This window comes from Gymnoscopelus braueri (assembly GCF_963280865.1).
Source record: "Gymnoscopelus braueri genome assembly, chromosome: 14".
Lineage (NCBI taxonomy): Eukaryota > Metazoa > Chordata > Actinopteri > Myctophiformes > Myctophidae > Gymnoscopelus > Gymnoscopelus braueri.
The window spans coordinates 29,419,149-29,443,648 of NC_137619.1; the positions used below are offsets into that span (position 1 = coordinate 29,419,149).

General features: G+C 40.7%; 1 protein-coding gene across 2 annotated transcripts in view; it reads right to left on the reverse strand.

Moving 5' to 3' along the window:
* Positions 1–3,534: 3,534 nt before the first annotated feature.
* rgs17 (regulator of G protein signaling 17) overlaps positions 3,535–24,500 on the reverse strand; it is a 32,172-nt gene continuing 11,206 nt past the window's right edge. For both annotated transcript variants that reach the window (XM_080450345.1, XM_080450344.1), the window contains 4 exons: positions 20,379–20,509; positions 10,526–10,600; positions 10,131–10,362; positions 3,535–9,740 (listed from right to left, as the gene is read on the reverse strand). In XM_080450345.1, coding sequence (XP_080306471.1) covers positions 9,552–9,740; positions 10,131–10,362; positions 10,526–10,600; positions 20,379–20,509 — 627 coding nt within the window. In that variant the 3' untranslated portion in view covers positions 3,535–9,551. The remainder of the gene's footprint in view (positions 9,741–10,130; positions 10,363–10,525; positions 10,601–20,378; positions 20,510–24,500) is intronic.

A 24,500-nucleotide genomic window follows, 5' to 3' on the forward strand; every position in this document is an offset into this window, starting at 1 on the left:
GACAAGAAAGGAAAAGTCATAGTGGATGGTGCAAATAGTTTATCTTCCACATGGAGGGAGTGGACAACAATATTGTTTACAGCAATTCATGTCATACAGTGGCTCCTTAAAGAAATAAAATGTTCCCTTAAGTTAGGAAACACTACATGGACAGCTACTAGTTATGTAGCCCGAGTAAAGAAAGTGTGGCCTGACATGATTAAGCTTTTCTGTCTCTTTGAATTCCAGTCATCACCTTACCAAGACTCCAGCACACAGCCACATGTCAGACAACACATTTATTCTTTTCAGCAAGGTTTCTTTTTTTTTATCATCACAAAGGCATATACTATTTTCTCTGTATGTTACTTGTTATATATATTTATATATTTAATATAGAAACAAAAATAAGCATACATTTTTGCTGAATAAGACTGAAGAATATCAGCAAAGGGCAATGTAAACCATGGTCCATCTAGTACATGTGAAAGGTACGGTAGCTCGCCCGTTCCCAACTCGCCCACAGTAACAGATTTGCATAGGCAAAAATGGGATTAGCCCTTAGACAGTGGATTTCCTGAATTCTTTATAGATCTAAAAATCTAGTTCAACTCAAAAAAGTTAAACAAAAAGAAAAAAAGAAAAAGAAAAGAATGTTGACTAGGCTAATCTCTCTTCAACCTCTCTCATCAAATACATATTCATTTTTCTGTGCACATGTTTTTTTTTGTTTACAGTGTTAGGCTTCAAGTAGATCTAAAAACAATTTGTACATTGACAACTAGATGTGAAATAAATTAACTGTTACAACCAGGCTCAGAGGCAGTAACAATAAGGGAGACACAGCAACTGAATAGACCCAACTCAAAGAATTTAACAAATAATCCAAGGAATATGCTAACAAACAGGATAATGTGGCATGTGCTAGCCAGTATCAGTGGTGTGAGTGGATGTAATGACGTGTATAATGTAGGGGTGTTGTAGGATTCAGAGCCAAACAAACAGCAAAGAGACATGCAGTGCTGGTCTGCTGGATGAGAGAGAGATACACGTATGACTGAGTGGACCAGATTATGTGCTATGGGATACACTGGGCCCAGGTGAATCCCATAAGCACTGACCATACCTGCCTCCAACCTGCTAATAGACAGATCTTTGTGCCTACATGATTACATCATGGCGTTAGTTGGAGGCAAAACAAAGAGATATTGGATTGGAGGCAAACATGAATCACCTCAGAATAGTAGTAACGTTCTTTGGTTGTAGGCTTACGAATCACCTACTGAACATGTCATCTACCTGTGTTGCTGGGTTCAATAATCAAAGGAGTAAATAAATGGCTTCAACTTGAAAAATTATCGCATATAAACTTGCGTCTCCAGGCTTTCAACAGTACGCGTGGAAAGCCTGGATTGTTCCAAACAAACCAGTCTTATCCGGTCTTTGCATACACATACATGCACCGTTTTCGTATCTGTTCTCAACCTAGACCGGATCAGCAACCTGCAAAGCGAATTGATCACATTCTAACCACATATCAGCCGCCACTGCCAGTCAAAGAAGATCGAAGACAACAACTATGGTTAAATACGATAAAATATGAAAGGATTGGACTGAGGCAATCATCAGAAATGCTTGTATTTCTACCACACACTTCAAATCAGGTTAAATAAAGTATTGTCTGTTGTAGGTATGGATAATTGTCTCAAGGTTTGTCATGCCCATTCATCAAAAATCGATTGGGGAACTAGGAGAAAAATAGGAGATTTCTCATAACTCAGCCCAATAGCGCATGATCTGCGTCAGGTGTGTGTTCAAGAAGACTTTGTCCCTCATTTTGTTATTGATTGCAGGTTGGCAAAATATAAAAGCAAACAAAATTGATAGGCAGCGTTAGCATGGATGAATTGAGTAGCTACTGTGTTCAGGTAATGTTTTGCCTCACTGACTCCACGCCCACAGAAAAACATCATAAAAATGGGATACCAATAGATATCTAAAATGTGCAACCCAAGCAAACAACAATTAACCAAACAAATATGATGAAAATAATTGTTAGAAAAACAACCTGTTCCAGGTCCGACTCCCTTCCTGTACTCCGTTTTGCCCCATCTCTTTCCCCCTCCGCAACTTTGTTGACTGAAGAAGCATTTTAAGAGAAAAGAGAAAAAAAGAGAGCAACAGCAAAGGCACGGATGGCAACAGGTAGAGCAATGGTAAGCAAAAACCAAATAAACTAAGATCATGGGGAAAGAGGCAAAGCACCCGCCACAACATATTCGGAACCCTTAGAAGAAATAGAAGATGGCAAGTCAGGCAAAAAAAAAAAAATGCTTTCAGAGCAAGGTTTGATATTAATGGTTGCCCGGGACAACAAAAAAATTAATAATAATGAAGAAAAAAGTGCAGGTAAGTAAAACCTGTTAACTTGTCAGGTCAGGTAATTCATTTTTTTCTATCTCGACAATTCCACTGTGATCATTGGGGCGACATAGGGGAGTTTCAACACTTCTGCGCCAAGAGATTCAGCGTCTGATTAACGCCCTGTTCCAATTGCCATGGTCATGAATTGGAACTGGCAGCCATGGATACCACCAGCCAGCATGCCAACATGAACAAAGTAAGTAAAATCCATGATATATATAATGGATAGAAATAAGTTAATCCATTCCTTCATTCCTGTACAGGTGACTGACTTACTAGGGGCCTGTACAAGCCGAACCGCTATTCACTGAAGGCCTAGAAGGAGCTTTGTGAATTGGCGGAGATCCTGAACATCAAAATCTGGAAGCCAGACAATATTGGATGGACCAGATGGCTTTCCCACATTGAGAAAGCTGTCAATACTTTGATGAGAGACTACACTCCAGTGCTGACCCACATGGAGAACACACTAAACAAGCTAAATCATGATTAGCTACATGTGATGCAGAAGACTTTAACTAATCACTACCTTGTTTTAAGTTAGTATAGATAAGCTGATATACTGAAGGACTCCAGCCATTTGCTGTTTGTGGTGCTGGTGACATTCTGCAAGTTGAGCTGATAAGTATTTCCAGTCATTGTACTTTTTCTTATGAGAGGTTGGTTGTATTCTATGAGCTAATTGTATACATGTTGGGTGGGTGGGTCTACGAACCTGCTTGTGACTTGGGTTAATGTGTTCATTCATGTTTCAAAAACAGAAAAACCTGCAGATCTACAAGCTCACAACACGTTGCGATGTGACACATTGTGAGCTTTTAGATCTGCTATTTTTGTTACTGTCGTGCAACACTGCCCTACGAAGTAGGTAATTCATTTACAAAAAGTTTAAACATTTTTTAGATACAAGGTTTCTGCCCAACAGCAACGATTTGAAACAGCACTGCTGTCATTGACAAGCATGGGTTTGACCCCAGGAGTGCCTGGAGCGCTTCTTGGAGGACACAGAGGATGGTCATTAGACCATATTCACACGGCGGCCATATTGGAATTTAACATTGAAAGTGCCGCCACCCGGGGTGGCTACTTTCATTGACTTCATAGAAACATGGCCGCCGTGTGAATATGGTCTATTCCACTCTGTGCCCCTCCTCAACTGTAGACAGGAGAGTAGGGATAGATTTGCCAGGTAGATCTTGCAACAAAAACATAAATTAAACTTCAGTATTTAGGATCTCTATCTGTGTATGTTTTAGCTATACTTTCAAAGTGAATGGGCTCTATGGGAGCATTTCAAAACAAAAAATTGTTGCCATATACTATGGCTGTGTTACTATATATTACTGTATTCCCAATCAATTACTGCCAGAAGGTAATGGTGAAAATATGTTCATGGGTTTTGGGTTAACCAACATTTAAATTCAATTATTCAAGTTAAGAATTAAGTAATTTAGTCAAATTAAATTCACAAAGCAGCTTAACATGACATTTCCTGGATATTTCCTCGGATTCCCTTCAGATGCCCGCCTCCATTCCACAATCTGCCACATGACACGATTTTGCTTTGTAGTCGGGAGCTTCACCCCTTCGCTTGCATAGAATGGACGTGAACGGGACACAACCGTATCAGTTGTGCATGTGTCACCATATCCGTGGTGGCCATGGCTGAATGAGTAGTGAGGCCGCCTGGGAAACAGGAGGTCTCCGGTTCGCTCCCCTGGCTCTGGTCTATGTGTCAAAGTGTCCCTGAGCAAGACACAAGACACTTAACCCCTAATTGCTCCCTGGGTGGTGTATTAATGCCACTTGCCCACTGGTCCTAATAGTTAGGATGGGTTAAATGCAGTACAGTATGTGCAAATGTACTGTGACAAAAATACCCCAATGGATTGGGGACCATATTATTTTATCATTACTTTTATACCATAAATCAGCCATCCCCAGACTCATGAGAACCTTTAAAGGTATTTATCTGTGTACCTCTTGTTTTCGTGTGGTGACATACATTTTTGGAATTATACCGATACACATGGCACGGTCTGGCGGATATATCGGCTATTATTTAACTTTTTTGACCACATTGGTATCTGTAATTATGCATGGACATAGGCGAACATTTAAAAAATACATTTGTTTTTAAAACAATTGTAGATAATCTACAAGCACAATGTGATGAGTTGCGAGCTTGTAGATCAAAGTTATGTTTATTTGTATTTATTTGTTTCGCTTACAAGTCAAACGTTCTGACTAATATATTGGTCAGAACATTGGTAACTGGTGGGCTAGACCTCTCAAAAATCAGGATCGGCATCAGACCCAAAACTCTGCCATCAGACGGGCTCTAGTTGTAATCTTGATCCACTGTCTGGAAATATAGAGAACTTTGAATGAAAACCCTGCTGTCGTCATTGCTCTACTATTGAGCCTATTACGTATGCTCCTCTGCATGCGTTACGCCTTCTCGACAAATCTGGCTGGCAGATTTTCTACCCCACCCAACACCAAACAGTAGGGCCTGGCAGTGACAGGACTAAATGATGGAATTTGCAACAACTAAACTGGGGATAAATAAAAAAAAAATTGAGTAGTTATAAATAAGGAGATAAAAAGAAAAATGCTTACAAAGCCAAACACAGACATACTTCCATTTGTCAGCCAAACAACTTGGAAAAATAGAAGAGCCCCCATTTGTTACAACCAGGCTCAGAAGCAATAACAATAAGGGAGACACAGCAACTGAATAGATCCAACTCAAGCATTTAATTAATAATCCAAGAAATAACAGGAGTGTATTGTAGAGTGTACCTGCCAGTTTTTCAGTGGGTGGGTGAGTGAGTGGCTGGCTGGCTGGCTGTAATGACATGTATGGGGTGTTGTAGGATGAAGAACTAAACCAACGGCAAACTAACCAAACGACGTGCAGTGCTGGATGAGAGAGAGATACGAGGATGACTGCATGGACAAGCTTATATGTGCTAGGGGATGCACTGGGCCCAGGTGAATCCCATTAGCACTGATGATCCCCGCCTCCTACCTGCTAATAGACAAAAACAGAACAGGGAAGCAACACAAATAAACACAATCAGCCGGTGGAGTCATGGGGGATGTCACCTAAACAACATGAGAGGTAGTGAAAAGCCTACAGAGACATTTTTTTTTTTTTTTTAAGAAGGCTAAAGCTTCGCAGACCTCCTTCTTTCCATCAGTACATAGTCAGCTGTCAACCTCTTAAGCCTGAGTTATACTTGGTTGCACATCGTGTCGCGCCCTACTTAACATTTTCTGTGTGCAACAACGGCGCCCAACGAAGTATAAATCATGACAGTCGTGTCAGCAGTGTTTCAAAACACCCATTCACTCTGAACCATGGAAATTTGAGGAAACAAAAAAGTCCATACCTCTAAACTCTGCGATGCTGCTATGTCCGTCCACACACACATAATCATCATTGCTTGTAGAATCCATGTTTCAAATGTTCGTTTTTTCACCCATTGTGTAAAAATCACAAGTGAGAAGACGAGGGACATCAGCAGAGAGCTGGATCTCTACTGTCTCTGTCCCCTGCTTAAAACACTTCCAGGCTTTCAGGAGGACTACCCGTCACCACTGACTGGACTTAAAACACCACTGGTTCCTCCGCTCACACCGGGGACTGTCTGCTCCCCATTCTTATGAATATTTTATAAGCTATACACACCTCACCAATTTATAAATGTAAACTTGGTTTAATTGCACCATGATTTAATTGTCTGGTTGTTGGTGAAACATTCTCGTGTTATAGTTACTGTGTAGACCCAGCAAAAAAAGCAAATATAGCCAGACTGCGCAGAAGAGGGATTTGTCTGCGCTAGAGCTACATGAGCCGCAGACGTTATTCTATGAAGTCAAAGAACTACAGCGTCGTCTCACAGTAAAAAGAAATTCCAAATACAAAGTCCAATATGCTTATGTTGCCTAGCAACAAAAACAGTTCCACCAAGTACATTGGAAAGTTGACCCTTTAATATCATTATTCTTCTTTAATTACGCTGTACTCTATATTTCTGATTCTAACTGACTGGCTGCATGCATGCACAGTTCTTCATTAATGCAGCTAAGCATTACCAATCAAGCCCTTCTGGCTTACAATGTATGTCGCATGTAAGTATTGTATTGCCAAAGGTTATATGGCCAGTTAAATAGATTTTTAAAAGATAAGGAACATTCCAAACATGAAACTTGGTCTTTACAAACTCATGAAGTCTATATTATTGTAACCAGGTTAAAAGGCTTGCATGTTAATTAAATCAAAAGCCTCTTGTTAGTGCACATTATCAATGCTAGAGCAAATGATTTGGGGGGTGGGGGAGGGCAACTTTTCTCTTTAAATATCATGGTATCTTCTATTTAAATCTCTAATGCTAGTTTAAAGAGAAATGGTTTGGCAAAATTAAATAACGCCTCAAATAGACATAATTATTTGGATATCTTTAATGGTTCTGTGGTTAGAAATCTTTCTTAAAGTCCAGAACACAACCAGCATTGTGAGACAAAAGCAAATACCCCAATCTAATATAACTGAAATTGATCCAATTGCACTTAACTGTCCACTGGGCTTTCTGTGCCCGATATACTTTTAATTTAGTCTTCAACAGGCTTGGCACGTAAACTTCAGGTAGTTAAAGGAGGTGGCAACATTGACACTATGCTCACATTGAGGAGTGGCACTGTTTCATTGACACTTTGTTAAGACCACCAGACAAAGAGGTTAGCTATTCATCAAATAACATGATGAATCTATGACGTCAAACTCTTTCACAAAAATATAATATACTGCACTCATGCACTGTCTACTGCACATCCACAGGCCAGGAACAAAGTTTATCTTCAAATGTTCACATCTTAAAAAAAATCAATTTGTCCTCTAATAGGTACTACAAATGTTAATGGAATATTTGGCAAGACCCTCTTAAATATTATATTTTTGTGTATGTAACTGTACCATACAAACACATAGCCATTATCAATGCATGCTGGCATTGTCAGATTAGAAGAAAAAAAAACATTAACTTTGTTACGGTCTCTGAGGGCTGGCTGCGGGAATGGAGGATTAGCACGGCTAGCACAAGCATGCCAACCACTAGCCTACTGCATGCTGAAAGCTAGTCAGCCTAGTTCTATCATGGCTTAGCTAAAGTTTTTAGCAAGTCTTGTACAATGTCTAGTGTGTTAGCATTATCATGCCAACTCTCTTCACTAGGCCTTGGTAAAAAGAATGCAACTGGGCTACTGTAAGTAAAGGACGACCACACATCCGTCCAGCCTTATCTGCTGGCTTCATAGACATGCACCTGAATGAACTAGACTAAAGAACCTCTAAGTCACATCTAATGTCTTCTTCACAGCACCTATGACATCATGTTCAGCAATCACCTCCAACAACACATCTGCAGTGCCATATTCAATGTCCGCTACCAGCATATCTGATGTTATTTACAGTTGACTGTACCAGCTGTTTGATTACTGCAGCAATATTCAACATCTAACTTTAGCAGCTAGTTAAAACCTCACATGCCCAAGGCCAGTCCTGTTCAACAATGAATCCTTCCAAACATATCCATGATGTTGCAGCTGCTGGCAATTGCAATTGCTATAGACCATATTCACAGCTATAGGCCATTTTGCTATTACATCATACTCAGGGATTGGAAACAATTTCCCCCAGAGTATGATGTAAAAACTAAATCACCGCCATGTGAATGGTCAATATGTTCTAGGGCTATCTTTTATATAATATGCAATAGAACATGAAAACATAAAGCCTTCTCTCTTTCTGCTCAAACTATCCAAACATGGTACATAACATTTTAGAATCATTGTTTGTTTCACTATATTTTCTATATTTCCAGCAGTGCTTTTCCCAACATGGGGCACCTGTGTGCTTGTCAGGCTGTGATGATCTTAACTTGGAGGAGAGGTGGGACAGAAAGAACGGGGAGGAACATTGGGAAGGGGTCACAAGGGAGGTAGGGAACGTCTGACAAACTGTGGTTGCTTTCCAGAAAACTCCAGCAGCGCTTGTGCTGCCTTGTCTCACATGTAAAGGCAATGTGATTTCTTGTTGTTGAAAAGTTCGTAAGAGTAATAATACATGTAGCTGCCCAACCACAATTCTAGCCCTTACTTCTCCCATTTACAGAATTGTAAAGAAGGAAAGTGCTTGGACGAATGAATGAACACACGGATGGACGGATGGGTAGGTGATGCTGCTGCTGCTGTAGAAGCCATCAAACCTCATTAAAAAAAACAAAAAAAACACTGCATTAAGCTAAAACTTGGCAAAATTCTACTTTTTACCCCCCCTTCACTGAACATGGACAGCCAGACAGAGAGACAGGTCCACCTGTGTTTTCAGGAGATAAATATGTCTCAATATTCAAGAACCGTTGCAGTCCGCGGCCAACAATGTCAAGCTACTCTAGAGAGAGAGAGAGAGAGAGAGTGTGAGAGAGAGAGAGAGAGAGTTCCAGAACCTTGTTTTTCATGCAGAGCCAGTGCTTCTACTGGTTAAGTGGGCAGAGCAGCCCCAACACCAAAGCCCAAATTGGGCTTCATATTTGGACTATAAAAACATCTGAGGCAAGGGACAGAATGTGACAAAAAAGAGGAGAATAGAGAAAGAGAGGGGAGAGAAGAAGAATTCTAAACAGTACAGTACAGTACAAGAATAGTGGAAATGTCCTTTTTTTTTGTCTTCCTCTCTCCTTGTCCGTCCCCATGGCCTGAGGAGTCCTTGTCCACAGTCAACCAAAAGCTGGCCATGAGGTTAGCCATTCAACTACTTGTTGACATGCGGGTTGGCCAATCTACCAAATAACAACCAGCGAGAATCACCAGTCCACCAATCGCTGGTCAGCATGAGCAGCTTTAGTGACAAATAACCAACCAGCAAAAAGGCCCACCTGGCTCCAGCAGAGAACTGGAGTGAAATTGCTTAAAAAATATAAATAAAAAAAACAAAAAACTATCCTGTATGTCATCCAGTCTTTTCAATCAAAAAAAGGGAGAGATTTTCCAAACCCGACTGCTGGCACCATAGTAGTATTTGAAGTAGAAGTAGTAGTCTCGTTGGCGTTTAAGATGGTGGTGGGGGGTGGGTGGGGGGGGGCCTAGGTTTCAAGGCAGGTGCGCCTCCGGTTGTCCAGGAGGTCTCTGTAAACGGAGGAGTTGAGGAAGCGAGGGAATGAGTCGCGGTGCATCAGTGTGTAGATCTGAAGCTGGGCCTCCTCGTACATCACGTTGCTAGGCTCCGCCAGGCTCTGGTTGATGCCTTCCCTCACCCGCGAGTCTAGACTCACCTAGAATCAGTAAGAGTTTTTTTTTTTTTTTTAAATGGTACAAGTTTTTTACAATTTTCATTAACCCATTCAATTCAATGCATCTCTGTCATTTTAGATTTCTTTGGCTATTCAAAAATAGTCAAATAGCCAAAGAAATCTAAAATGACAGAGATGCGTGCCCGGATTGAAAGGGTTAACTAGTGGCAATGAATTTACGTATGTATATTACCCAAGTATCCAAAAGTGTTTAGTGTTTAGGTATGTTTGATCATTTATTTGAAACTTTTGAGAAGTAACTAGCAACTTGTTAGAACTCGTGTAAATGATGACGACTATAAGTGGTGGCTATTTTGTTCCTTGAAGTTTTGATTCGGAAAAAAAAAAGGTGAACACTGGTATCGTCTTTACCTCTTTGGGTGACAATATGGACACGTAGTCTTCATATATGATCCTGGCCTTCTCGTCCACGGCCGTCGGGTCGGTCTCTTTCTTCAGCTCCTCGCACGCCATCCAGAACAGGAGGTTCTCCTCGCTGTACTCTGAGCGCAGGAACTCGCGGAAAATCTCCCGGCCCTCCAGCGAACGCATCATCATCTCAAAGCTCCTGGCCCATGACAGTACTTCATCTAGATTGGGGTGTCTAGAGTTATAGGAATGCAACGCACGCACACACACACACACACACACACACACACACACACACACACACATTAGTACAACAGGACACATGCACACTTCTACTGTAGTGTACAAGAATGTCATGCATGAACAGATAATAAGACAAGAGTTACGGATCGACTTACAGCTCGTCTGTAGCTTCAATACTGTCCAGCTTGGTGCAGGTCTGTCGCTCACTTCTCTCCAACCTGTCTTCGTTCCTGGAATAGAAAGATGAGCTAATAATCTATTGATATTATGTTTGGAGAAAAAAAAGGGACTGGGCATGTGCAGTTAGGGGGGGTTTCAGAGATTTTTCTTAATAATTTAAAATATAAACTATAAATATAAAATATAAACAAAACACAAACATTCAGGGTTTATTTTTCTTCAAAATGTTAACCATCTGTCAATCTTCTACAGTTCCTTCAACTCCCAAGACGCAGGGTACCACCTTCCAATGGGGATCAAAGTGGAAGATATGTGGGTCTCCATTGAAACAGCAGGAAGAGTCCTACTGTTTCATCAGATTGATTTAGTTGACTATTGAATTGAATATTTTTATTGACACTTTTAAAAGTACACAGTGCACAAAATGCCAAAACACAAAAAAGGCGTGTTTCCATTGTAACTTTCCATTGTCCACTTATAACACAGCCTCCATGGAAATTGCTATAGTGTACCTATGCACACAATGTTTTGTCTCAAATAAAATCTCAGTCTCAAGTGGATTTTGGCTTGCAAACTGATTCAGGCATAGTTTTATATTTTTTTCTTGTTCACTAGGTGGTATGAGTTGCTCAATTGTAGTGATATTGACATATGGACCTTAGCTTATGCAGAAAGTCCCCTGTTTGGAGATATAACTGCAGACATAAATGAATAGCAGCCAATGGGGTCAATTAACAAAAACATTTCAAGAGATTTAACACACACTAAACACACTTTAAGCTTCATATTTTTAAACATGGGACTAGCCGATGACTAGTCAGCAACTTATACCGGTCAGTGTCAAACTCCCCTACAAACTATCCTTGGTTGTTCCTATGCAGCTATCTCTATCATTTCACTCATGACTGATGCCGACACAGTAGCAACAACACACATTTTCTTTAATTTACACCTACGTAAGTACTTTATACAATGTTTATGAAAACAAATATAAAAAAGAAAATAACACCCAGAGAAGCATGCTTCTCTGGGTGTTTCCACAAAGAAAAATGTATGGAAAAAGGGTATTGCTTTCCTCCCACAAAAAAAAGGTATGATTGAGAAATAATAATTGATATAATTTTGTTGGGACATCAAAAGTCCATAATTACTTGTTTGTTTACCGTAACCCGTAAGCTGGGCCTGGGGGTAGCCAATATCTATCCATTCTACCATTTTCAATGGGTAAGGTACTTTTTACCCTATATATATATACTGTATATTGTTATAAGGAAGCCACCACATTACAATGTGGCATAACTGCCATGCAAAAGAGGTGGCAGAGAAACTTTTACCTTATGTAACAGTGGTGCTTAGTGAGTGTGACATCTAGTGGCTGAATATTGTCTAGTGCCCCCTTAATTGCATCTGTGTGCTCCAGAACCTGTTAATTATTTGCATCTTTTATTTGTTTCACTCTCAACTGTCTTATTGTCTCAATTAGAGTGAATAAGTTCACACTTAGGAAAAAAAGATCAAGCCGAAATGGGTCATCTGCTGTATAGTATACACCCTCAGCTCGGCTTCATATACCCTCATTACCCAAGCTCTGGTAACAACTGCTGGCCAGCTTCATGCCATAGCCCCCTCTCTCATACAAAGGTCATCCTTATGTAAATGTGGTTCCTTGCCTTTTAAACTCTTATGCAATAGACTGTTCATAAAACATGGCGGTAACAGAATTCCTTAGCACAAAATCTGTGGCCCATTAACTGGAACTGATGAACAGCTGTGGTGGTGACTGCCGTGATGAAGTCAGATTACTGTGGCCATGTTGTGGAAGCATGAGCGAAAAGTAAAACACTCACATATGGAAATGATAAATGATGAACCTCCCCTTAATCTTATTACATACTTTGAGGCAAAAAAAACAAAAAGTCGTGGGTCCCCAGGACCCTATACTAGTCCTCTCCATTTTCCCCCTCACCAACAAGCTCTACTTGTTGTTGAGGGAAACGGCCGAAAATGGCCGATCAATGGTTTGACGTTTCGATCACAGTTCTTCTTCAGGAAATAAGATCCATGTGATTTCAACGTGAAATCGGCAATAAACAAAAGAACATATTACCAGTGAGCAGGCTCTATTATTTTATCTTTGCCTTTTTTAATTGTCCCACCTACAGTAAACACTGTTCTATAAAGACATACTAATACGGCATGTATTTTTTATTATTAGCCAGGTCTAGTAGCTGGGAAGAGCCTCTTGCATATGCTTCAGTTGACAATAATCTAGTCACGTTTGTCACCTCACATCCAAAAAACATTACCAAAAAAAGCTTAAGTTGGCCTACACATAAACACGTGGAACCCAAACAGGTACACTCGTTTATGAAAAACACCATCTCGCTCAAATGGACACACATGATGAGTCCCCACTACAAATATAGACTGCACTGAGCGGTCTATTTTTATTTCACCATGGAGGATCTTTCCTTCCTTTCGCCGTGTCTTGTCAAAGTCCCCATTGTGCGCCGGTAATGGGCCTAGCTATCCACGACCCCCGGGCATGCTCACAATACAGCTAAATATACAGGCTGTTCTTCACAGCTGTTTTGCATGTGATGTGTTGATAGAAATAGAAAGTGCAGAGACCAGATAAGGCCACTGTATGTGGAGTGGGGTGGGGGGCTCAGGCGGGGGTAGAGGGGGCACGGACGGAGGGAGGGAGGAAGGATGGGAGAAAACAAATAATGGGTGAAGCAGAGAAACAGATCACCTTGACTTGTCATGCTCTACCTGACACACACACACACACACACACACACACACACACACACACACACACACACACACACACACACACACACACACACACACACACACACACACACACACACACACACACTCTATTTTACTCTGTCCGGTACTGTATATTACTGAGGGTCCAGATTATTCTCAGTATTCTCTCTGATCTCAGCTTATAACTTTGCAATGAGGATTCGAACTGCTGCCATTCAGACACACATCATTTTATAAAACTACTTGACTTCACATCAATGTCATGAATCTAACCATTTGACAGAGAGGAATCAGCTACTTTATTAAGGAGTCACTTAGGTAACTGGACCTCACAGTGAAAAGCAGCAAGCTATTCCACTCAGCTTCAAACTGATCAATGTCAACGACAATGTCTTAAATCCCTGCCCTGTGCATAGAAATCAACATAGGGCAGCGGTTCCCAAACTTTTATGGATCAGGGCCCACTTGAAAATCTCGAAAGTGTTCGGGCCCACCCATCTGACCACTTAACACATGTTAAAGAGGTGGTGCCATGGTTTTGCACTTTTTCTGTTTTTCATGTGTCTATGAGTTTGATAGAACTTCATTAAGCCCCCTGGTGGTGTTTTTATGGTGTTTTATGTCTTCTCTGACTATTTTGAGTTTCTACCTGGAGGCTGAAACCTTGAGGGTCAAACGTGCCAATAGAAAAACAGCGCTTTAGTGACATAGTAAAAACATACCCTCCCCCTCATTATCATAACACAACAGGTGTGGGCATGAGGAGGAGGAGGGACTAGGACAGGTGGTTGGTGCTAAGGTGGTGGAGGAGGTGCTAAGGTGAGAACCAGGTATACTTAATGAACTGGAGGCGTGTCCACATAAAAACAATTTTAACAATTTCTGTACACTTTTTTGAAAAAAATCTTCCTCCTAGTATAACCATAATACCTGATGATTATGTTTTAGGGGGGGAAAAATCACTGAAAATCACGGCACCCCGTCTTTAAGTGGTCAGATGGGTGGGCCGCATGCATTTTCAGATCACGTATATTTTAATGATCAATCAATCGATTGTGTTACAGCTTTGATCAATGGAACTAACATAGTATACTTTAAAGGTTTCATGACATTCATTTTTTGTTTTTTTTGTTTTGTTTTATGACCTCAATAACACCCAAAAAACGGAACTTCGAACATTCAGTGGATTTTCTGTGGTCGGGGGTTGTCTGAATAATTAGGCAAAAAAAACGTGCTGGGATTGGCCTCTGGACTTTGACGTCATGGTCCATTAATCCCGCCCCCTCTCCTCCCCTATCCTTCTCCTTTGGGGGGGGGCAGAGCAGAGGTGATGATTGACAGGCAAAATCCCTCAACAGCGACACTTGCAGGGAACATTTTTCATTGCAGCTGAAAAGGCCTCAGAACACAGAGAGAAAAAAAACTGCCATGGCTCACTGGAGTGGATTTTTCAGTTAAAACATTTCAATACACGTTTGAAGGACTACGATAAAGACTTTTAATGTTTTGTAAATCTGAATGTCATGAGACCTTTAAGTTCACAATGAGAACTTATTTTTCACGGTAAAGAAAAGATATACCACGACATTTATTTTTGACATTAATCTTTTATATTAATGCTATATTATCATCATTAAAATCCTAGTGTTTTGCCAATCATTTGGGGGCCCACTTGCAATATCCTCACGGACCACCAGTGGGCCCCGGCCCACATGTTGGGAATGGCTGACCTAGGGTGCCGAATAGGAGGCAGATTCAGTGTTTGATTTAAGTGCACAGTGCAGAGTCACAGACTACTCGTTGCAGGTCCCGACTACAAGCTGCCACCACTTGAGATGAAGTGGTGTGTAAGATGCAGAACCCTTGCCATTCATTGGAAGAACAATGTTTCATTCACTCGTCTCCTGCAGCTCCAGGGCAGCCACAGTGAGGCCACTGTTGCAGCTACGGGGTTGGCTGGCTTTGGTGCCTTGCTCGGGGGCACAGTTAAGATACAGTTAAGTCTTAGAGGCAGGTTTCAGATTTTCAATATTTTTTGAAAGTTTGCCTTGAGAGATTAGCTTCAGCTTGACTCCATGTAAATAGCATGTGAACTTAGCCTTGGCTTGGGCAAACCATTCAGCAACAGCCTGGTGGGAGTGCATTGGGTCACCAATGTAGCGTTTTGCAAATGCAAACGACAGTTTCCTGACTGAGTAAGCCACAGACTGGTTTGCAAAACAATAGCCTCTATCCATGCTAAACCAACACAGGCAACACTATCTTAAAGGGGAACTAAACTATACTGCACACGAGTTCTAACAATGAAGCTAGGTAGATTCTGTTACTCATTTACTGTGTCTACCCACTACAGGTTCTTATATTTAGTGTTAAATGGCTTTATTATATGCTGATTATTATTCTGAATTACATTCTGAATTATCCCGGTCTCTCCAGCTCTTAAAGGACCACTTCACTCATTTTCAATCTTATCTTCATATAATTGGTCCTCAGTAATGCTCATTATAAGATGGCAACATTTCTGTCTACTCACTCCGTGTATCAGAGGAGGTCTGTGGACAGTTCAGATAATCGGTAGGCAGGTTTGGACATTTCAAACAAGATCTTTTTTTTTTTTTTGACGCAAGAACAATGCGTTCTATTTCAGCAAGCTAACTTTCCAGGAAGAGAAAGGCTGTAGTTTCTATTAGCTTAGAATCCCCATCGATGATGTCATTGGTAGGCAGGTATTTCTGAACTGTCCATAGCCTAGCAATGAGAAGCAGAATGAGTAGACAGAAACGCTGAGGAAGGCCGACGTGCCGAAAAAACGCGTCCGTTTCTCTAGATAGACTGCTGGTGCTGTGAACTTATTAAAAAAGCAATTAAGAATATAACTTCTTTCATTGTAGACAGAAATGGTGCCATCATATAATGAGCATTAGGGAGGACTAATTATATGAAGATAAGGTTGGAAATGGGTGATGTGTACCTTTAAAGTAAACAGAAAATACATTTTCAGGTTGGGATACCAATTTAATCTAATAAAGGACACGACCTCCGGGTGCTTGGACCTTGGGGAGATTCTGATCTTCTCATCAACCTGTATACAGAGCCTAGTAGCCTCAACATTCGCAGTGACAAAGCACACGGTCCTTGCATTAGGCTCACCCTCCGCAGATCAGCAACTGAAAGCAATTCCTCATCTCCATTGTGTATCTGGCTTCAAGGTCAGGACTTGTCAAGAACGCCTTCCTTCTTACTGGGTCCTCGGGCTCTTCAGGGTCCGTGGAAAAAAAAAGTCCAGTAAGTGAGTTAGGCGTTGCTATGGAGATACATGTTTAAGTTTAGTTGTGCATAGGAGATTTAGAGTGTTCCAGCATGGTCAGTGTAAGTGACGCATTACGGACAAACAAAGGTATAGGCTATACATCCACTTCTTTTTCAGTGGGCATTGTGCATACTATATTCTAGTGTGTGCAGCAACAAAAGGTTTCAGTTGTCACAAATGTACATTTTTCAATGCATAATGATTCTGAATATTTGAAACCGTTTCAATACTCATTTGCCACGATATCGGTACCAGCCCTGCGGTCTCCCATAATTCTCGTTTCTGCCTCATGGAAAAGTCAAGTCACAGGCTACAAACACACATACAGCATGCTGTTTCCCACATGTAGCAGCCCTGTCTCACTCCCAGTGCTGCACACATCTCTTCTCACTCGTCTCATCACTTGAAAATAGCTGTCATGGTTTTATAGTTTGCGGGTGTTAGCTTGCTAAAGATGACAAGTGCGAAGTGAACGATTTTGAGAGACAAATATGAGGTGCTTTGGACAAAGGTACTGTATGGATGGGTCACTGCCTGGTATGGAAACAGCACCGAACGCTGACAAGCGATGTGTAGTCACAGCTCACCGTTTCATCAAGGAAATGCACCACCACAGTCACAAACTTTTCACACCCTTACTACGACCGCGACCAGGCAAGGAGGCCTTTCATACTAGTATCAAGGGCAAGACCACCACATTTCAGCTTCCTCCTGGCTACCATCAGACCACCAGTTGAACAAGGCCTGATTACCGCCTGCCACCAGGCTGGCATGTCAAATGCAACACTTCTTTACAAGTGTAAACCTGTGATGTGACAATCGAGTAGATTCTTCTTGTTTTTTTCTGACAAAAGGTTAATGTAGTCCTAGTGTATTTTATGTTTATGGATCATACTGTCGGTTCCTCTATCACAAAGTTGAAATTGTTAATTCAGGGTTTTTCTACACATGACATATGGACTTTCCACATTCCATAAATGCATACATGGAAAAGTGATGGAAATGTGGCACTGAATCTAACTCGAGTCTCTCAATTCCAAAAGCATGGTGCATATCCTCCTGAATCACATTCATGAATGAGAGACAGTAGTATAGTTTGAATATAATAAACATTGTCATGATTGATTTGTCATAACACTGCCACATCAGAAAGAGCTTTATTAGATTGCATTGCACACATTGCTTTCGCTTTTGTAGTGCACATTTTAATAAAAGCACTTTGAGTGGCCAACCAAATGATGTATATCACCACGAGCAAGTCAACATTTAGCCACACAATTCACAACTGACCTCAGTCACACATTACTCCATCTTACACACAGACTATCCATAGTGATTTGGAAAAGGCTGTCAAGTGTCAAGTCCACTTTTAGACAGCAAATCACTCATTATTTCAATGATGTCATGGGCCATCGAATGGCCCATGAATTCAGAGCTGATGTATTTAGTTTTCATCTCAACATAACCCCATAGCCATACATGTAAATCAATCTGTTTAGAGTGTAAATAGTGGTTCAGGGCAGGCGCTCATCAAATAAAATAACATATCCCTTCCCTCTGCTTTTACACATCGGATAATGAGAGCCTCTTAAACTAAAGTGTGAGCAGAGATGTGTGCATTTGTGCGCGCAATGATTTACGATTCTCTATTCCCTATCGGAACGTAACTCGAACGGCGCTGAGTCAGCTGAAGCGGACTTCGCAATGTTCGGCGCGGCGACTCGCTCGACTGAGCTCGCTCAGCGGTGCCTCTTGTGGCTCAAGTCCGCTTCAGGCAGCGCGCCTCCGCCGGGGCTGTCTGAAAACAAGCGCTCCGGCGCCCCCGCTCATCCTAGGGAAACAATATTAGCTTCCCCTGCAGCAGCATTCATGTGATTAGGTCCTTTAGACTACTTAATGCTGCCTCTCCCATGTTGGAAATGTCTATGGTTTTAGGGCTGCAACTATCAATTGTTTTCTATGCGATTATTCTATCACTTACTTTTTCGATTCATCAAATAATCGATTCATCTACATTGTTTTTTTTTGTATTGATTAAACCGATTAGTCTGATTAACTGTTGCACCCCTATAAGGTTTTGCCACATAGTTTGCACACAGGCATGAACATAAGCCGTAATAAACACAGTAAATGGCAATATCGACAAAATGTCCTGTATTGATGTTTGGTTTTGGCTGTTTCTTGATTGTTGTTGACATAATATTCATTAATGTCAACCAGATCAGAGTTTCACTCGCCTGAATGACATGGAGCCCATAGTGGTCACTCAAAAAAGAAAGAAAAAAAGAAACTTGTGGAAGGACGGACAGACAGACAGACAGACAGACGGACAGAGGGATATTATAGAGCTATACTGCATATCATGCAGAGGCCCTAATGACACACCAAAATGTCAGCTCTGTTGCTGTAAACCTTGCTCTCACAACCAAATCAAACCTCATCACATGCAATAACACTACTGTGTGGAAACAGCACACTAAATGATACATGTTTTGCATGATTTACATTTGCATCAGAGAAGCCAGGAACAGGCATGACATAAAAGTGACACCAGACACCATAAAGGTCAACACAGCCTGGAGCTACTGTGGCTTCTTCCAGTAAGGTATGAAAATCAACTTGCAGAGACTTGAAACTTGCTTAATAGGTATTTGCGGGGTTATTTTTCAACCCATTTTGTTTTAAGCACATTCACTAGAAAAGTCTTACTGACAAAACATACATTTGTCCAAAGACTGCACAATGAACTTTAGCCAATGAGTCAATAATTCAGATAAGTCTGTTAACAGGAAAATGTCTATGTTTATTTACAAAATATATAGCCAAAGCTGTTAATAGACAATGACAACATGTATTAATGGCAGCATGGTCCTTTAAGCTGAGGATAGATTGCACAATTTAAGGCAGATTTAGATTTTTTACCCCTCTTTTTTTCTTTGCTGCATTTGTGCTTTATTCTTTGATAGTGACAGTGAGAGAGAGAGACAGGAAAGGCAGGAGAGAGAGGGGGCATGATATGCAGCAAGGAGCCTTGGGTTGGATTCAAACTCGGGCCAGCAGTGAAAAGGACTATAGTCTTATTTATGTGGTATGCTATGCACTCTTACCAGATTTTGAATTACTTTTGATCTGGAAGAGCCACAAAAAAAAGAAATGAGGAAGGGCTAAAGAAAGACAGAAGAAAGAAAGAAAGAAATTAAGTGTGGAAATGCTGTCTAGTATTCAAGTCCAGCAGTAACAAAATAGTTTTGTCATAAATCATAATCTTAACCCATTGAGACCTGAAGCCGATTCTACATGTCTCCTAAATCTCAACAGTATTCTGAAAAACCTATGTTTCTATATCAGTGGTGCTCAATCTTTTTCATGTCAAGGACCCCCAAAATTATATGTATTTGACCGCGGACCCCCATCAAAATATTTTGTTCCAGGGACCCCCAGAAGCAAAGATTTGAATGTTCGCTTTAAAAATATATATATTCAAAGATTTGCACACATTTTCACGATTTTTCAAAAATAGCAGATCTACAAGCTCGTAGCGCGGCACTCGGTGCCACGCTATGAGCTTGTAGATCTGCTATTTTTGAATAGCCCAAAGTGTAAAATAATGCTTTTTAGATCAAATCAAAAAAAATCACACAGATTGAAATGTCATTACACACCCCAGCTGGTCGACTGTTCAGAGGCAGACGAGGCTGTTTGAGTGGGAAGTGAGAAGGGATTCCCTGAGAGCGGCTTACCAGAGACACTTGCAGCAGCCACACCAGCAGAGACAGCAGGTGTTGGGTCGAGGCTGACCAGGGGCCTGTGGGGGGCCCTCGATGTGCGCCGCCTGCCTCTTTCGCATCTCCACGCCGCTCACACTACGGGGCTGTGCGCAACACACACACACACACACACACACACACACACACACACACACACACACACACACACACACACACACACACACACACACACACACACACACACACACACACACACACACACACACACACACACACACACACACACACACACACACACACAGTTAATATAAACATACTGTCCTTCAACTGAATGAGAACGGATTTAGCATATCTTAAAACTGCTACGACATGTCACACATGGTGGGAACGAGGCTGTGTTGAGTGCTGCTGGGTGTCTCAGAAAGCCAGGATGACATATGAGACAAATCATTTAAGCTCATCAACTTTATCCTTAGTGAAAGAAAGAAAGAAGGAAAGAAAGAAAGAAAGAAAAAGAAGAAAAGAGGGAATTTCCTTCCTAGTATGGTACTGTACTTGGCTTTTTGGCAGTTAGCCAAGTTTCTTCCTTTTTGACGTGCATAGTGTCTGGAAAGACACTCGCACATAAACACAGACACGGTTGGAAGAGGTTCAGCACCAACATTGACGTACGTGTATGCACAAAAGGTACATACTACATGGAAGGTTATTTTGTTAAATTTTTACTGTTAGCATTTTGTGGATACAAAGCATTGTTGTTGTCACTAAATACTGGCTGCAAAATATCCAGATTGTCACTGGGGACTGTTATCATTCAATAAGAAAGACTGGCTGCAATTCTAGCCTTGCTAGTTGTTTTAAGTGGCTAATTTGTTATGTTTCACAGCCAGCATTCAGTGATGACAGCCAAGTATGCTTCAGTCGACATTCCTGACAGACCAACAAGCCGACAGAATATCCAACAGAAAAGAGAATGCAATACACAGTATTAACGGTTTGTTATCTAATGAACAAGGAGCCAGAATGAACCATAATTTACATTCTCTCCACTTAAACCACTTGACCCCTTGCGTCCCTATTGCATGTCTTAATAGGGGAACATTCTGTGAAAATAGGTGTGTAAATAGAAGATCTAAGCATTGCAATGCAATGTATCATGAGTTTGTAGATCAGCTATATTTGGCAATGAATTTTGGTGTAGATGGAAAAAAGGAGTGGGCCAAAGAACCCCGGAGGACTCTGGTCAACGAAGTATATAGAGTTTAAGAGGTTAACATTCAGTGTGTGTTATATCTCCGCTACACACTTTTTCATCGCCTTTTCTATTATGCCTTGCCTACTGTAGAATGGGAAGTGAAAAACAGCTCTAGTTTGGAGGGAATGCAATAAGCTTTGAATTAAGAGTACAAAAAAGGCACTCATATGCATATTCACTCAGAATTATGAAATAAACAACTTCTATTTTCTACTAAACCTCCATTCCGTTCATTTAACTTTGGGACACAATTTCCATGAGGAATGTTCATCAGCATCACAGCCTGCAAGACACATCTGTTTTTCCCAGGGAGATTTGGGTTTGGCATTTCGTAAAGTAAAGTGCTTTTTGGGGCTTTTTTGTTTAGGTCTCTAAAGATGCTACTAGCTTGATTTATACTTAGTTGCGCACCAATGTCACACAACGAAAATGACATATCTACAAGCTCACATCACGTGTGTTGTGTTGTGCTGCGACACTTTGAGAGCAAGTATAACTCAGGGTGGGTTGGTCAGTCCAAATTTGATTCCAAATAACATACTGTATCTCAACAGTTATTGCCATGAAATTTGCCGTGCACCCGGCACATGCTCCCCGGAGAATTAACCCTACTGATTCTGGTGACCCCATGGATTTTCCTCTCGCGCCTCCTTTCACGAATATATGGTCTGTGTTAATCCCCGCTTTTTATAGGAGTAGTTCACCCCAAAAATGACTTATTTTCTATCAATTACACACCCCATGGAGCCTTGAATTCATGGAGATTTTTTTTTTCTTCGCATTCCTAAGCCAATAATTTGATGACCGGCAGAGTCTCCTACTGAGTCTCCTACTGACCGATGTCATCAAATTATTGGTTTAGGAATGCGACAAAAACAATCCTAATCTTGATTATTCTGCACATTCCATTGGCCAGTCTTGGCCAGTGAAAATGCGAAATTAAAACATAATTTCACATTATTTTGTGATACACCTGTGATACTGGTGCTTTATCAAATTGTGAAATTGTGTTGGTAATTACTGCTACTACATCAGCAGCATTTCTTAAGACCTGTGTTAAAGTTGAAATTCAGACGATGCCTCGTGCACCTGCAGTTCACTGTTCACTCCCGCAAACAGCAGTATCAAATGTAGAACAGTTTTTGTTTTTTTTTTGCTTTGTGGTTCAATGTCTTAAAACCCGGTCAAACATCAGGAAAATAAATCATGGTTTAAAGAAAACAAAGTCACCGGAAGATCGGAGGGAAAAGAGAGAGAAAGTTTCATTCGCTCTGGCGTGGCCACTGAAGTTCGCTCGAATAGAATGCAATTGTTTAAGTACAGAAAAAATAAGGTACACGGAGCAGCTCCAGTAGAGCAGTTAATGTACAGTATGCAGCATGCTCAAAACTAGAGCTGTGCACGGCTCAGAATTTATATATAAGAATCTACAATGACAGTATCTACTAGGTCGGGGCTACACGCGCACACACACACACACACACACACACACACACACACACACTCACACACACACACACACACACACACACACACACACACACACACACACACACACAACACACACACACACACACAACACACACACACACACACACACACACACACACAACACACACACACACACACACACACACACACACAACTGTCCGACAGCCCCGCATAGATTCACACACAGCGCACACAGTGCAGACTGACTTATTCATCTCTTCTAATGTGTACAAAAAATCATGAGTTCTGCTAAATCAGATTACAGTATAAACTGACTAAACCGCAGCACAACTGTGTACATGCTCTGTATGATAGCTATGCTACAGCTATAACTAACCATTACATGTCTACCGTACCCCCTGACAATGACAGGCAAGCAGAAAGTGCATTATAAAAGTAATAATCTTTCACACCTCTTGCCAATCAGAATTGGATAATTTTTGCAATGACCATGATAAAATTATTGTAATAATAATCTAATGATGAACAATTGCTTTATATAAAAATTGTATAGTAACTTGTTATAGTAGTAGATATGTACTTATTTAAACATGATGTCGTATATAGGCAGCATATGTTATGTTTTCTGCTTGTTTATTGTAGCGATTCTCCATTCATCAAGGTCTATTTTATTTCATTCATTTTGGAGGGGTCAATTCTTGACTGTTATTTAATTAATCAAAATGAATGTTCCTGGGCACTGGACACTTAATGTCAACCCCGGCACTTGCCGTTTCTCTATACTGTAGCTGTGACTATTTAAGCAGTCTCTAACCCATTAACCTCAGTTAACACAAAGAAATATGCCATTCCAGCAATTTTATAAAGGCTTAGGAACTAAATTTGCCAGTAGCCTGTCATAGGTTATATATGGTATGTACGAGCTTTACAGGCAACAATTGTTTAGTGCTGATAAATATTCACGCACACAGGTGTCCATAGATCTGTGCATGATATAAGGAAACCAAAGACGCACTGTAAAAAAGAGAAAAACAAAATGCCTTATGGCCCTCACAAGTGCTCAATATTGCATGAAATTTGACTGTCCTATGCTATAGTAAAAACTGTAACAGATACTACTTTAATCCATCCATTAAGACCGGGAACGCATCTGTGTAATCTATGAGCTTGTATATCTGCTATTTTTGAAAAAATCTTAAAGTTTTGCAAATCTTTGAATATATATATATTTTTTTTAAAGCGAACATTTTTAACTCAAATCTTTGCTTCTGGGGATTCTACAAATGTCTTTTAAATCCTTTTTTTTTTTTTTTTTTACTACTTATTTTTTACGTTGCTACAATATCAGTGGTTCCCACAACTTTTTTCATGTCAAGGGCCCCCACGATGATATGTATTTGGCCGTGGACCCCCATCTCAAAACAGTT